This window comes from Carcharodon carcharias, chromosome 26 (assembly GCF_017639515.1).
Source record: "Carcharodon carcharias isolate sCarCar2 chromosome 26, sCarCar2.pri, whole genome shotgun sequence".
Taxonomy (NCBI): Eukaryota; Metazoa; Chordata; class Chondrichthyes; order Lamniformes; family Lamnidae; genus Carcharodon; species Carcharodon carcharias.
Genome location: NC_054492.1, coordinates 27,449,824 through 27,466,643, shown reverse-complemented (window position 1 = coordinate 27,466,643; position 16,820 = coordinate 27,449,824). Strand labels below are relative to the sequence as shown.

The 16,820-nt window shown below is 42.7% G+C and overlaps 1 protein-coding gene across 1 annotated transcript in view; it reads right to left on the bottom strand.

Annotated features, from left to right (window-relative positions):
- Positions 1 to 16,820, bottom strand: part of smad3b (SMAD family member 3b) — a 103,391-nt gene that overhangs the window by 23,338 nt on the left and 63,233 nt on the right. Inside the window, exons 2-5 of the mRNA XM_041175229.1 lie at positions 8,803 to 8,996; positions 7,708 to 7,842; positions 5,455 to 5,529; positions 4,054 to 4,107 (exon numbers count right to left, since the gene is read on the bottom strand). Coding sequence (XP_041031163.1) covers positions 4,054 to 4,107; positions 5,455 to 5,529; positions 7,708 to 7,842; positions 8,803 to 8,996 — 458 coding nt within the window. The remainder of the gene's footprint in view (positions 1 to 4,053; positions 4,108 to 5,454; positions 5,530 to 7,707; positions 7,843 to 8,802; positions 8,997 to 16,820) is intronic.

The following is a 16,820-nucleotide window of genomic DNA, read 5'->3' as shown; positions in this document are numbered from 1 at the left end:
GCCGACCTCTGAAATTTCTTGAGAGCTGGGTCCAAAATCAGGCATCCATTTCAAACTTTCAGCTGGTGACTACCCCATTTTACTCCACACTGTCCACTAGTTCTGATCAATTTCATTAATAGAAATGCCATCTTGCAGCTTTGGCATTCTCTTGAGAGTCTGCACTCCTGATCAACTGATGCACAGTTGCAACATTACTCCTCGCTGCTGCCAGGAACTGGTCATCAGGGCCATTGGTTCTGCTCCAGAACCCTGAGCAAACCTTAAGAGTTCTCTTTGGCTATGACATCCGCTCTTGGGGAGATTTGCAAGAAAAAAAAAATGCACTGCTCGTTATGTTACTGTCATACCAGGCCAACTGCATTCCTGCTCTGAGCAGGGTTTGCTCAGGCCATTCCATTTGTCCCACTATCCCTTGGGCTATGGAAAGGGAACAAAATCTGCCCCCAACCTATAGTCTCTCTCCAGTAAAGCTGAAGGTCAGAGTTCAACAATATGCCATCTATGCTTATCTAGCCAGTTGGTTCAACATACGAGCAATAATGGACAGGTAAAAATGCAGTAGTCCATCCAGCCTGCCCCCACACAGTTTATCATGCCTCTGTATCACATTTCTCATCCCACCTGAAACCAGGTAATTTCCTCATGGAGGCAAAAACATGAGAACATAAGAAATAGGAACAGGAGTAGACCATTCGGCCCCTCAAGCCTGCTCTGCCATTCAATAAGATCATGGCTGATCTTCTGGTGTTTCGGTTTCCGCATTCTCATCTAAACCCAATATACCTCGATTCCCTTGCCTAACAAGAATCCATCCACCTTTGCCTTAAAAATATTCAATGACCCCGCCTCCCCCACCTTCTGAGGCAGAGAATTCCAAGTCGGACAACCATCTGAGATAAAAAACTTCTCCTCATCTCTGTCCTAAAAGGGCGACCACTAATTTTAAAACAGTGCCCCCTAGTTCTGTACTCACCCACAGTTCACCTTGTCAAAGCCATTCAGGATCTTGTATACTTTAATCAAAACCCAGATTAAAAATCCAGTTTTCTTTATAATGTCAGTCAGTCAGTCAGTCATTCACGAAATAATAGCATCACTGGCAAGCCAGTATTTATTGCCCCACCCTAATTGAGAAGTTTGCGGAGCACCACCGCTTTGAAACACTGCAGTCCGAGCACTGTCGGTACACTCACAGTGCTGTCAGGTAGGGAGTTCCAGGATTTTGACCCAGCAGCAACCAAGGTACGTCAGTCTCACTGGGGTATGATCCTATTCCACTAGCCCTTCTCCAAGTGCGACCTGAAGATGATGAGTTCCAAAGAAGAGTCAGACTGGACTCAAAATGTTAACTCTGTTTCTCTCTCCACAGATGCTGCCAGACCTGCTGAGGTTTTCCAGCACTTTCTGTTTTTATTACTGAAGATGATGAGTGTTTCCATGCCATTCTGTCAAGGAGGGCGTGATAAAAGAGCCGGATCCTATCCTACCAAAAATCCACAAACATGCACTTTCCGGCCTGGATTATTGCAGAGAGATTAGGGGCGGAACTTTACACTGGTGGGATTTTACGGTCCCAAAGTCAATGGAGTTTTGAACGGCTCACTGCATTTTGTGGCTCCGCCCCCCCTCCACAATGGGTTCTTAAAAGTCCACCCTGGGAGTGGGAAACAAAGTTGATTTTCCCCTTCTTTAAGCTGGGGATGCCAAGTCCATAGGTAGCGATGAACTCAACACAGTGTAACGATCAAGCCTGGGTTCATCTTAATCTGTAAAACGCTCGGGTCAGCAACTGAATCATCTGGGGAACCCACAAACCATATATTGTTCTTTGTGGACATTGTTGAGTTTAAAGTATAAATTTCAGCATGTCAACATGCATTATATTTTTAACTCAAGTGCTAATTAAACAGACCTAGCACATGTACATTGCTAGAAGCAAAAGTTCCCAGACTTCAAGCCCTGCCCAGCAGCAGTTGGCAAAATACAGAGCTGCCCTGCAGCCTCCCTGCTCAGCCACTGCTGTTCAACATCAAACAACAGCCTCTTGTTCACTGTGGGGCGGTATACTGCAGCAGCATTCAGCCATGACAGGCAAACAAAGCTTAAACCGTGGGCCAGCTGCCAATGTAAACTCTGTGACCTGGAGGTGAACTTCCAACCTCACTTAATTTTCTGATCACTTGAGAAATGACAGCTCCGAAGTATGCGCTGTCAACTCCCGAACCTGGTCAATGAAACGTGGCTGCAAATTCATGTTTAGGCCCCAGCTTCAATCTCTGCTAAACTGGGTGCTATCAGGCTAGGCAGTGTTTGGATAATACAATTAAAAAGACAGAAGAACAAAGACTTGCATTTCTATAGCGCCTATCAAAACTTTGGGGGGTCCCCAAACAGCTTTACAGACAAAGGAGGACTTTTTGAAGTGTAATGTGGGAAACACAGCATCAAATCCATGCACAACAAGCTCCTACAAACAGCTTTGACGTAACTAGAGCTGCTGACGGAGGGATAAATGTTGAAAGTGAACTCCCCTGCTCTTCTTCAAATAGCACTGTTGAATCTTTTAGCTATGCCTGAGAGGGTAGATAGAGCCTCATTTAACGTCTCATCCAAAAAGATACACCTCCAACAGTGCAGACTCCCTCAGTACTGCAACAGAGGACAAAAATCAAGGTGATGCTTCCAGCTTTTGAAGTGGAAGTTAAACCTGCAATATTCCATCTCAGAGGCAAGAGAGCTACTGATGAGTCTTAGCTTGGGACTAGGCAGCTGAAGGTAAGGCCACCAATGGTGGAGCAAAGAAAATGGAGGATGTGCAAGAAGCCAGGACTGGAGAGGCACAGGGATCACCACAATGTGTAGGACTGACAGAGGTTACAGAAAAAGGGAGGAGGCAAGGCCATGGACTGAAAGATGAGAATTTTAAATATAAGGTGTTGCCAGACTGGGAGCCAGTGTAGGTCAGCGAGGATAAGGGTGATGGGTGAATGGGACTTGGTGTCAGTTAAGATATGAGCAGCAAAGTTTTGGCTTCAAAATGGAAGGAATAAACACAATGAGGAAGCATGTTAGTAAACACAAGCACAGTGAAGAAGAATAGAAACACAATACCTTTGAGAACATACAATGTACAGGTATAGTATTTCAAAACTGGCAACCCTGGGACTGAGCCCGTGCTGGATTTCAGGTCTTTCTGGTTTCTGGGTCAGCTAGTTCGGGCTGGGTCAAGGGTCACTCAGGCCACTTGGAGTGCAGGAAAAGACAGGCACATGAAGCCACTATCTAGTAGAAGTACCACCATGCCAATGCAGTACCTAGCTGAACAAGCCGCTAAGTTACTTTACTCATCGAATGATAATTAAAAGTCATGCAAGGTAGCCTAAAAGTGTCTGGTTTTCAGACATCACCAGTTTTCCGATAGCTGGATTTGAGACACCGTACCTTACTTGGCACTGCGGTGTTTTGTTAAATTTTGGATGCATTTACACTGCGGCATAAATATAGTGAGGCTGCATTCCTTCAAGCCAACCTCTTTGGCCAAGCTGTGGAGAAAACCAGTGCAACCTTGAAGAACCAAGTGCTTATTTCTGTGCTATGATCCAGTGTCTGCCTCAGTCAAAGAGTATGAAGGTTAGATTCATCTTTCACACCCAAACTTGGCCTGACAGAGAGCTTATAGCACAAAACAGGCCATTTAGCCCAAGTGATCCGCACTAGCATTTCACCAGAGGCCTCTTCCACTCATCTCACCCCATCACCATATCCTCCTATTCTTTTCTCCCTCATGTGTTTATCCTGCTTCCCCTAAAATACATCTATGGTATTTAACTCAACTAAATGTTAAGTGTTCCACATTCTCACCATTCTCTGGGTAAAGAAGCTTCTCCTGAATTCCAGATTGAATTTGTCACTATCATTTTTATTTTGGACCTCCCCACAAGTACAAACATTTTCTCCACTTCTACCCTATCAAACCAGGAAAACTTAACCCTTCAATCATTGCATTTTGGATTGAGGAGCCTGAGGCCTTTCAGCTACAGAAGCACTTACCCAAGTTACTGTGGGTGGGCGACAAGGGATTTGGAGACAAATCAGCTGTAGAACCTAAGAAGAGACGGAGCAGCAATAAGGATCAAGGCTGGGAAGCAATTCATTTAGAAAGGCGTTCTACAATAGTGATGGCCTTATACTAATATTTTATATCTTTGCATATTTAACTATGAAATTAATATCAATGTCAACAGAAATATAATTTAAATTCCACGGTATTCAAATATAATATCCAAATAGTTTTTCTTTTAACTTTAAAAGGAATTGACTAACCTCATTGCTTGTGTCTGCTACCTTAGTCACTACCTCACACCTCTCACTTTCACTTCCTAAAAGTGTTAAGTAATCACTAGTTCTTGATATATCTCACCCTGACTCCCACTTTCTTCAATGTTAACGATCACCTACACCCAAGGCTTGTCATTTAGCTTTTGCAATAAAGAAACTAGTTCAAATGCTACCAGCTGAGATGAGGGTTGAAACTTCTCATTTAGAAAAAGTTATTTTTTAAAAATTCTTTTACAGGACTTGGGCACCACTGACAAGTTCAGCATTTGTTGCCTCTCTCTAATCACCTTTGAACTAACTTGAAATGACTTGCTATGTCATGTCAGAGTGCAGTTAAGAGTCAACCACATTGCTGCAGGTCTCAAGTCACACAAAGGTCAGACCGGGTAAAGACAGCAGAGTTCCTTCCCTAAAGGGCATTAGTGATGCAGATAGGTTTTTACGACAATCAATGGTAGTTTCATAGACACTGTTACTGAGACTAGCTTCCAGATTTTTAAAAAATAATTAATTGAATTTAAATTCCACCAGCTGGGGCATTAAAAGATTATGTTTTTTAAAAAAAATCTTTGAACACTTTTATTCATTATAAAAACATTGGAAATTTACTGCTAGTCAAAAATCATCCAATTGAATATTTCTTTTCTGATTGGTATGGTGTGGAAGGTGGTGAGGGTGGATGTGTTGGGTGACCAATAGTGGATGTGGGTGGGGCAGGAGATCATGTGCTGAAGCCTCCAGGAATATGGCCAGTCAGGTTTGGTAACCCCATTCCAGAGAAATCTAGGAGTAAATAATGCCAGGGGGAGGATTACATTGGGGCATTTGGACACTGGACATAAGTACAGTCAGATGTAAAATAAAGTTCCCTCAATTCTGCCGCTGCAAAGTGCCTTATGCCTTAGGCAAAAATTTAGCTTCCGAGGCAGAAGCACAGTGTACTAAATCACCAGTTCCCACTTTCTCTAATTCTAACAGCATATGAACCATGGCTACAAAGACACCAGTTAGAATACTTCTGTACTTAACTTGAGTTGGTCAGTTTCACACCAACTGCTCTCTCCTTACATGGGTCTTTGAGATTTGACACATGACTCCCTTGCCACATATTACCTGTGTCCATGCTATGGTTCATCTGATGGTCACTGGTTTCTCCATCCTCACTGATGTAACCTGGCGGTGGTGTCTCTAACCAAGAAGAAGGAAGAAACATCATTTTTAAATGTATCAATGCAACACTCAGTTACATATTTTGAAGACCAAGGTTGGGCTATGTTTTGTTTCAATTTGAATTTCATTTACAGATTCTATTTCAATGATGGAGGGCACAGATATCTTACTGGAGTCCAGTTCTTCTCCCAAACTGATCTGTCCTCCCTCTGGAGATTTTGCACTTTGGCCATTGGTTATCCAATGGTTTTTGCCCTTTAGCAGAAGGTCTAGTTTCATCACACTGCACATAACAAATACAAAGTTTGACAATATCCTATTATATTTAGATATGTGACATCCTGAAACTGTTACTTAACATTGTCAGCCATGGTTTACAGATGATGCACTTAACAGATTGGGTTTAAAATTCCACATTTATGTTTGTTTAAATTATTCGCATCCAGACTTAAATAAAATCTGTCTTGTGCATCATGAATAAATCAACTTTTAACTCAATGCGTGGTTTGAAGCAAGGTATATTGTGGTAAAGGAATTCTCAGGCCTTGGGCATCCACTGGATCTGGGTCTCTTATCTTTCATCTTACAAACAGTCTCAAATGTCTTATGCAAGCTGGAAATATATTCAAACAGCCTTGGGCAGGATACGCTGCTGTGCACATAATCTAGTGAGGTCTTCTACCACCTACCTGCTTTTTGTACAGTAACTGCCAACCAACCGCATGCTAATGGTTATACCCGCATGCTAATGGTTATACCCGTATGCTAATGGTTATACCCGCATGCTATTTTCTGTTGTTGAGCTGAACCCTGGTTTAACAAAAAGGATGCAAATGCTGAGAATTTGATGCAAAAATAAAAATCTGGAAATACCTCCAACTGAGAGATTAACAGAGAAATGTTTGTGGGTTGGGGTCCTTCGTAAGGACAAGTCTAATACACACCTCACTCAAGGATGTTCATTTAGCTTTTTGAGGCGGAGGGACAATGGACGAGATAAAAATCTGAAACTTAAAACGTAAGATGTATCACAGTCACTCCTCAGTGATATAATGTGGATACCTGGCATGTTATTAACAAGTGGGGGAAGGGCATGTGTAAATTGGATGGAAATGCTGCTGATTTGATCTCTTATTAAATAGAATGTCTTTAATTGTTCACACTATACAGGTGATGGTTTTGTACCCAGTGTGTACAGTTCACCCTGCACAATAAAGCAATTAAATTGGCCACTTGCAGCCCCTTTGCCCTGCCACAGACACTGACTCTTGGTAGGCTTCAGGTCCATGGAGAATCGTCACTCTCCAGCCATTTCTCATGGATGAACCCTGGCAGTCACTGTCTTGGTGTCACAGGACTGTGATCAGGAACAACAAACCCTGACTATTTCTACTCTCTCCTTTCCATACCAACATCTCTGAACCCAACTGCAGAACTTTAACAGTTGCTTGAGCAGAGGCCAGGAACCAAACTGGGGATCTTGGGCACCATGATTACCTATACAGCAGCGGCCTGGAATCATTTAATGTCCAAACAGCCTGAATTCAAACATAGACATCAATTTGCAAACCCAACTCTCATTACAGTCAGCAATGGTCGGTGATTAAAAAAAAACAAGGCAGCATATTACAGCAAAAGAATCATTCATAATATCAGAAAATGTGGAGATGAAAATTATCATGTGATACAGCATCCTTTCTTCTGGATTTTCAGGCTTATATCAGGAGCTGAGATAATGGCGCGTAATCAATATTAGCAATCACCTTCTTATCTTGCAGCAGTCGTAACTCATAATTACAATACAACACCCAGCTTTGGAAAGAAGAAATGTGTCTGACATGTTGCACCTCCTTTACCACCAGTTCAAAAGACTCACCAAAAACTATAGTGCCCCACAACAACTATGTTCCTTTACCAATCTGTGATGGTGAAAGGTGAAAATCTGCTAAAGACATTTACAATCTGTACTCCACATTAACTATCTCATGCAAGTATGCAGAAGCTACTTTTGACACTGATGTGTTACAGTCTGATAGCATGCTATGGTGAAGTTCTTTCAAATTCTGCTCCAAGATAAAACGATTTACTTTCCACTGTATTACATTTTGTCTGCCGATGGAATAATTTGCATTTCTAACATTGCAAATAACAGGAAATGTAATTTACCAGAATGTTCCGTTAAGCACCATTTAGTACCTGGTATATAGTTGCTCTGTGGTTCGATGCCTGCTGGGAAGTTTGTGTTCTCTGGGATGGAATGTGTATAGTCATCCAGGAGTGGGAATTCAGAGGGCACCTCTGTGTGTCTTGGCACAAGAACAGGAGGTAAAACTGTAAAGAAAAACACACAAAGAATAGAAAGGACTTGGTTTCCTTTATATGTGAAGCCAATGCCAGAACTTCCCTAGTTAAAGTTGTGCCCTTTCCAAACCCTACTTGGGTCTTCCTGTACCAAATGGGTGTCAGTTTGGCAAGTTCTCACCTCTTTGAGTCTTAACATTTTGGTTTAAGGCCCCATTCCAAAACCTGAGTAATGATAATTACACCGGTGCAGTGCTGAGGGAGTACTGCGTTGATCCACTGAACAAGGAGGTTAAACAGAGGCTGTCTCTTCAGGTGAATATTTAGGATTGCATAGCACATTTGAAAGAGCAAGAAGCCCTCTTAGGTGTCTTGGTCAACTTGCTTCCCGCAAAACAAATTAAATGGCATTCATGAATACATTCAAGACAGGGATCGATAATTTTTTGGGCACTTATGGAATTTGGCGAAATTGGAGTTGTGCAAGAAGACAGAATTGAGCTAGGAGAATGGAGAAACAGAATCAAAGGGCCAGGTGGCCTTTTCCTGCTATTTCTTATGCACTTCTGTTCATTGCAATGTTTGTGGGACTTTGCTGTGCACACCCTGGTTAATACGTTTTCCAACAGTAACTGTACTTGAAAATAAATAATTGGGGTTTCTTGAGACATGATAAGGTGATTTACAAATTCCTTCTTCCTTTCCTGCTCCATTCTTCAACCTCATGAAAAGGTAGCTGGCGTCAGCCGCCTCCACACATCAGTACGTCTATGAATGCAGCCATGCTGTCTGATCTTCAACTGACTGTCCAAACTCCCCTCCCTACATTCATCTGCGATGGAAAATAACGTTGATACATTTAAGGGAAAGCTAGATATATATAAAGAGGGGCAAAGAGATAGAAGGATATTCTGATGGCTGAACTAGGGTTTGGAGGAGACCCATACGGTACATAAACACCAACATGGACCTGTTGGGTTGTACACTTACCTGGTGTCTCCACTCTTTGGTAATGGTAAGGATTCACGCAGACCTCATCTTTCTTCATGTGAAAGGCAAATTCACACATTTCCATGGCTCGAAGCTCATGGTGACTGTGAAGATCTGGCCAACGCCATAGGCGACAGTAGATGACGTGGGGCAGACCTTTCCGATGGGAAACTTGGAGCCTTCCATCAAGAGACCTAAGAAGAAAGCATTACAAGTCAGTCAGAACTCAAGTTCAATAGCAAGATACTCGCTCTTTGCACTGTGGGTGTACCTAGACCAGATGGACTGCAGCAGTTCAAGAAGATAGCTCATCACCACCTTCTCAAAGGCAATTAGGAGTGAGCAACAAATGCTGGCCTAGCCAGCAATACTCTCATCCCATAAAAGAATAAAAAAAACACATCAATTTTATTATCCACATGAATAATCTCTAGATAACTATAATGATGGGATTTGCCCAAGAATGAGTCAGAAAAATGCAAGTCAACTAATGTTGTTTTAAACAGACATAATGTAAATTACAAAAGTACTTTGGAATGCTACAAGCATGCATCATTTCTTTCTGTCTCACTTTTTGTTTGGGAGTTGTGTGCTCATCAAGGCAAAGGAACTTTGTTCCTGGGAAAGGAACACCTTTCCTTTTAGGCCAATGTCTGAACTAAAGTCAAGCATAACAATGGTTAGATAGAGAGCGATGCTTTCTCCACAATACCCCAACGTGCTTTGGTTCAACATCAGAAGGGTCATCAAAAAGGGAGTTATCCCCATTCCCCAGCCCAACCATCTTGTCGCCTCTGAGTGAGATTATCACTTGAGGTCCATTTATTGTTGTTAAGCAAGCAGCAAACACAAATAGTTTCAGTTGGGGCCAGTTTTATGCTGTGGACTCAAACCCATTAAGACTGTCCAAATTTCCTTCAAGTAGAACATTTACAGATGATAAGCAATTTATATTACAGTTCAAATGGTAAAATTCTTATATCCATATGCTCCATACAAGCCTCGTTCAAACCTTAATTCGCCTAACCCTGTTAGAATATCCTTCGATTCCTTTCTCCCTCTTATATTTATCTAGCTGTCCCTTAAATGTATCAGTGCTATTTGCCTGCCTCAGCAACTTTTCGTGGTCACAAATTCCACATTCTAACCGCTGCCTGAGTAATGAAGTTTGTCCTGAATTCCCTACTGGATTTATTAGTGACCATCTGATACTCATCACCTCTAGTTTTAGTCTCCCCATTAGTGGAAATATCTTCTTTACGTCAACCCTATTGAACCCTTTCCTAAGTTTAAATGCCACCTTTCAAACACTGCTCATCAAGAGAAAACAGCTTGAATTTGTTCAGTCTTTCCTGATGGTTATGAACTAACCTCACTTTAAAAAGAGAAATACCCAGCCCAAGGATTTTTTTTTTAAACTGAAAGGAAATTGGTAAGATGAATATATATAAACTGCCTATGTAAACTTGTCACACTTGTTATGCCTTCCTGCCATCACTGGTGGGATGGTGTAATTACAGTGTGACATGTTTACAATGTAACATGTTTACATATGTAATTTTCATTCTAAAGCTAAATGTAATCATGGAAAAAGTTGGCAGGAAAGTTTATAAGTAAGATTATTAAATGGAAGCATGCAGGAAAGTGGAATTAAACAAAGTGTCTCATGGGGAAATACAATGGCACAGTGTCATTGGGCTGAATGGTCTGATTCTGCACCAACATCCTATGATTCTACTGCCAAGACCGATCAGCCAATGCATCGTTTCAGTCTCAAGTCACTTATAAATGCAGCAAAATGCAAATCCACAGGTCTCCCTTTCCCCGGCTCCACATTTATAATGTAAACAAGCCCAGAGTTCCAGGAACCAAGAACATAAGCCCAGGAGCACGTGGGTCTACAATTCTGCCTTTGGGATAAGGCCAGTGGTTTCTATAACATCAGCATGGCTGTGAATGAAACGAATGCAGACAGTGACCCTGTGTTCAGAATGGAATCCAGCAGCCCAACTGAGTCTGGCTCGCCAACCCGAGTGCAAAGATTCAAGGGCAGGACAGGGACAAGTAGTCCCTCTCTGCACAATAGGATATGAAGTTCAACACCTTCAGTATACACATTCCTCACGGAGAGCGTGTCAACAACTCGCACTCATATTATTGTGCCCTTCTCTATATCAAAGCTGTCAGCAGTGGTAAATGCCAAGGCTGAGTTCCATGATTGAAAAGAAGCAAAATTGATCACAAACCCATATCAGAAAGCACTGTTTTTTTCTTTAAAATATTAATCCCTCAAAAAAGTGGCATTGTTGAACTAAAGTAATTACAATTCAGTACAAAGCGGTCAGTTGTAGCCCCAGGGGTAGTAGTAAATCAGAAAGTTGTGGATTCAACCCCCACTCCAGAGACTTGAGCACACATAATCCAGGCTGAGACTCTGATGCAGAACTGAAGGAGTGTTGCACTTTTGAAGGCACTTCTTTTGGATGAGATGTTAAACTGAAGCCCTATCTCTCAGGAGAAAGTAAAGGATCCCATTGCTATTTTGAAGAAAATTATCTGGTTATTTTCACATTGTTGTTTGTAGGAACTTGCTGTGCACAAACTGTCAACGTTTACATACATTATAGCTGTAACTATGCTTCGAAAAGTACTCCTTTGGCTGTAAAGCACTTTGGATCATTCTGGGATGATGAAAGGCACTATATAGACGCAAGTCTTTCTTTCAAACTGAATCAGAAGTTCACGGTGTCAGTGAGGGAAAAGTAATTTTACTCCTGCCACACACCGAGTTTCCAAGGTCGATTGAGCTGTACTGAGTTGCTGAATGACAGGGGAAGAATTAGCGTGACAGTCCTTCACTTGGTTAAGTTGTATCTACAGAATAGTGGAAAGCAGCGAGTCATCATGAAGCCAACACCAGGACTGCCTTTGGGTCGGGTACTGGGAGGAACCTGACACACGAGGTTATATCTCTGTCTTCAGGATGCAAGCATTGGGGGAGAAAAATCATGGAATTGATGGGCTGAACGGCCTCTTTTTGTGCTGCAATGACTCCATGTGACATGCTCAGCAAGCAGCGTTGAAACTTGAAGCATAATTCCTGCCATGACCACATGGTATTAAATCAGAATGCACAAACCAGGATCACAGCCAGGGCTCATTCAGCCTGCTTAGATGAGGCATATGCAATTATTCTGAGTCACAGCAAGTTTTATTCACGGATAAGCCAGAAAACATTTCGCTCCTTGGTAACAACCAAATACAGGAATCTGTGCACTTCCTCAGGCATTTGTCTGGTGACGTAAAACTGAACCAGACCAACAAGGAAGATCCCAGAGTCGGTCCCTGGCCTGTGTTGAGTTAAGGGAAGGAAATGTTTGACAAATTTGATCGAAATTTTTGAGGAGGTAACCAGGAGTATTGATGAGGTCCACATGGACCTTAGCAGGGCTTTTGATAAGGTCCCTCATGGCAGACTGGCCAAGAAAGTAAGAGCCCATGGGATCCAAGGCAAAGTGGCACGTTGAATCCAAAATTGGCTAAGAAGCAGGAAGCAGAGGGTGATGGTAGAGGGATGTTTCTGTGACTGGAAGTTTGTTTCCAGTGGGGTTCTGCAGGGTGTGCTGGGGTCCTTGCTGTCTGTGGTGTACATAAATGATTTGAACTCAAATGATTAAGAAGTTCACGGATGACACAAAAATTGGTAGGGTGGTAAATAGTGAGGAGGATAGCCGTAAACTGCAGGAGGATATCGATCGACTGGTCAGGTGGGCAGAGCAGCGGCAAATGGAATTCATCCTGGAAAAGTGTGAGGTAATGCACTGGGGGGGAAGACTAACAAGGCAAGAGATTACACCAAGAATGGTAGGACTCTTGAGAGTACTGAAGATCAGAGGGACTTTGGTGTACATAACCACACATCCATGAAGGTAGCAGGCAGGTAGATAAGATGATTAGGGAGGCATATGGGATACTTGCCTTTATTAGCCAAGGCACAGAATACAAGAGCAGGGAGGTTATGCTGGAACCGTATAAAACGTTGGTTAGGCCACAACTGGAGTACTGCGTGCAGTTCTGGTCACCACATTATAGGAAGGATGTGATTGCACTGGAGAGGGTGCAGAGGAGATTTACCAGGATGCTGCCTGGGCTGGAGGGTCTGAGTAACGAGGAATGATTGGATAGACTGGGGTTGTTTTCCTTGGAGCAGCGAAGGTTGAGAGGGGACCTGATAGAGGTGTATAAGATTATGAGGGGCATAGATAGGGTGGATAGGAAGGCACTTTTTAGGTAAGAGGTAGAAGACTAAGAGGGGATTTGAAGAGAAATTTTTTCACCCAGAGGGTGGTGGGAGTCTGGAACTCACTGCCTGAAAGGGTGATCAAGTCAGAAACTCTCGTAACATTTAAGAAGTATTTAGATATTCACTTGCATTGCCATAGCCTCCAGGGCAATGGGCCAAGTGCTAGAAAATGGGATTAGTGTAATCAGATCTTTGTTGACCAGCATGGACACGATAGGCTGAATGGCCTCCTTCTGTGCTGTAAACGTCTATGAGTCTATAACTGATGCCTAACCTGGGAAGAAAACTAGGGCACTGGTCTCAGTAGTGCTAGGTTAATGACAAGGCCAATTGAACAGGTTACCAGCTCCTGATCAGAATCTGGCACCCTGTTCTGAAAAGGGCCCACGTGTGGACATTTGAGTGAGGACAGAAATAAGGTTGTCTAATGTTGTAGGAACGTGCCCATCAGTTTGTCTCAAGTCAACAATTCTTTTGATCTCTGTGCTCTCTGATATATTTTATAGATGTATGCTTAAAGAGTCTGACAACATTCACCATCATTCAAACGAGGCACTAGCGAGCACTCAATGAACCATGCCGCAGAGAGAAACCAATACCTTGACCGGATATAAGCAAAACCCTGATAAATAGATGTGCATTTCTGTAGCACCTTTCACAACTTCAGGACATCCCAAAGCACTTTACAGCCAATGAAGTACTTTTGAAGTGTAGTCAACTTAATGTAGGAAATGCAGCAGAAAATTGGCACACAGCAAGCTCCCACAAACAGCAAAAGGTCAGATGGTCTCTCTTAGGTAGTAGTCTGGGGATAAATATTAGCTAGGACACTGGGGAGAACTCCCTTGCTCTTGTTTAACAAGTGGCCATGGGATTTTAATGTCGACCTGAGGGGGCAGACAGAGCCTCAGTTTAAAGTTGCATCTTAAAGACAGCACCTCCTTCAGTGTGTAGCACTCCCTCAGCACCACACTGGGAGCGGCAGCCTAGATTTTTACGCTGAAATCTCTGGAATGAGTCTTGAACCCACAAACTTCTGACTTAGAGGCGACTGTTCTACCCACAGTTAACACTAGTGCAATGGGCCAAACGGCCTCCCCCTGTGCTGTAACATCTATAATTCTACAAACATAGCACAACTAGCCACCAGGTTAACAAGGATGTAGCACAGACCAGGCTTCATTCGAGCAAATACAACCAAGAGAGAGTCAGTGCTCGCTGACTGACCATGGGGCAAGCTGTTACACATCATGAAACCAGTCAAAGCTCTTTCTGAAATGTTGCCTAATTACAAGGTTCTTCTGAGCACTGGGATTTGCGCCATGTCTGTAAGATGCGGGTCAGAGTTCAAAACATTTTTCAACCTGAGTTAAAAATTTTTTTTTAAAGAAACCAGAAACCTAGACGAAAATGTTCTTTTCCCGCCATTTTAAATAAAAACTCAAACTTCAAGCCTAGTTAAGTTGCACTAAAACTCACCCTTGCAATATAATCTAATTACCTTTCTGCCTCGTTTCCATTTAGCCCTGGTTCACCTATTGTGTTTTTGTGCCAAGCTCTTTGATTAGATCATTCAAAGAAATTACTTTTCCTTCGCTCTCCCACCCCACCACCCCCACTTCAACATGAAGGCACTGGCTGCGAGTTGGGGTTATGCAGTTTAGCTTTCCATACCCCAGACAGACATCCTGCAAGCCTGGACAGTGAGCGACAACATACCATTCAACCAGGAAATGCATCATAGTCAAGCACAATTATACCTAGAAAGTAAACATTTGCAGGGCTATAGGGAAAGCGTGGGACTAATGAACATTCAGAGCCATCACAGACAAGGTGGACTGAATCATCTCCTCCTGTGCTGCATCACTCTATGCCCTCTCTCTCTCCATGTTCACACTCCAGCAGTTTCACAGCTGAGGTTAAGTTGGCAGAGATCAGCTACTTCACCTGACACAAGGAATCAAAAACATAGCCAGGAGTCACACTTGTGCCCATAGTGTTTTTCAGCAGGTAAACAGCAGGAACCGGCTGCAATTCCCACACTCAAAACTGGCTGAGAAGAGGTAAGGAAAAATGCAGTGAGGTAGAGAGAGGAAGTAGAATACACTTGTGCAAGTGTGCACAACAGAAACAAAGCAGCATAAGAGTGCAATAGGAGAGGAGAATGTGTGAAGCACAAAGTGGAAGAGGGAACGAGACAGGGAGAGAGAAAGGGAACACAAGGAGGGAGAGAGAGCCAGGTAAGAATAAGGAGAGAAGAATGAAAGAGAACAAGTTCCCCTCTAAGCCACACACCATTCTGACCTGGAAATATATCATCGTTTCCTCACTGTCGCTGGGTCAAAATCCTGAAACTTCCTCCCTAACAGCACTGTGGGACTGCACCACATGGACTGCAGTGGTTCAAGGCAGCAGCTCACCGCCACCTTCTCAAGGACAATCAAGGGATGAGCAATAAATTCTGAATGAGCCAGTGATACCCACGTCCTGTGAACGAAAAATAAAAAAGAGAGCCACCAAGTAGGCAAGGACAGACAGTGTAAATGATGAGGCATAGGAGCAAGAGAAAGAAAATAAAGTGTGCAAGAGGAAGAGAATGAATGTGAGAGAGAAGGCAAAGGCACAGGGGTAAGAGGAGAGAGATGCATTAATGCTACTTCGTTCTACTGTGCAACCCTTGTTACGCATCCAGCTGCCAGTTTTAGAACAATGTCAGGTGCCCAAAACTCTCTGCTGAAACTAGAGATAAGAAATTACTGCACAATATGAGAGCACAAACGCTCAACTTGTTCATATGAAGTTCCCTTGTTCCCTACTTTAACAGCAGCATATAACCCAGCCCATCTGTTTCAGGACCAGAATTAATCAAATACACACATATCTGGTTCATTTCCAACCATTTAAACATCAAGTTCCCACCCATCCAGTTTGGGATCAGACATGCTTGTTTTTGGATGGAACATCCAGAGCTTTCTCGAATATAAAAAATAGACACCCAAAGGCTGTTCTTCAAATATGAAAGTCCACCGTTTCCTCGTATCTCGTGACATGGCAAATGTAGTGGCAAAGGTCTTTATCGAGATTTGTTTTAAATGATCAAGAAAGCAAATCTTGCAAACTCATCCACAATCCCACCACTGATGAGCTTCAGACTTGGCTGAGAAGTGAACCAGAATCAATCCCAACAGTGGACAAAGAGCTTCATAGGTAAATGTACAGTATAAACATTGCCCATCAAACCTTTCTCTGTATAAACAGGCAAGCACATGCTGAACCATACACCAGTTGATTTGGTTTGGCTCAAGCCTCATACCACCCAAGACCTGGGAAACAAAAGACTAAAAATGGATGCTGATGAATGCTATTTGCAGGCACCTCCTTTGCACTGATGTGGACTTGCTGCAAACAAATGGCAGGGGAACAGATTGGGAGAAACTATTCCTGTTATTTGAGGAGTCTGGGACTGGAGGTGCAGAGTCAAAAATTTATATCCAGACCTCTCAAGAGTGAAATTTAGAAACATTTGTACACTAAAGAATGGTAGAAGTTGGAACTCTCTTCTGCAAACAGTAATTTATTCTAGATCAACTGATAATTTTAAAACCGAGGTTGATAGGTTTTTGTTAACCGAAGGCATTAAGGGATATGGGGCAAAGGCATGGAGTGAGGTGGATGATTAGCCATGAACTTACTGAATAGTGGAACAGGCCTCAAA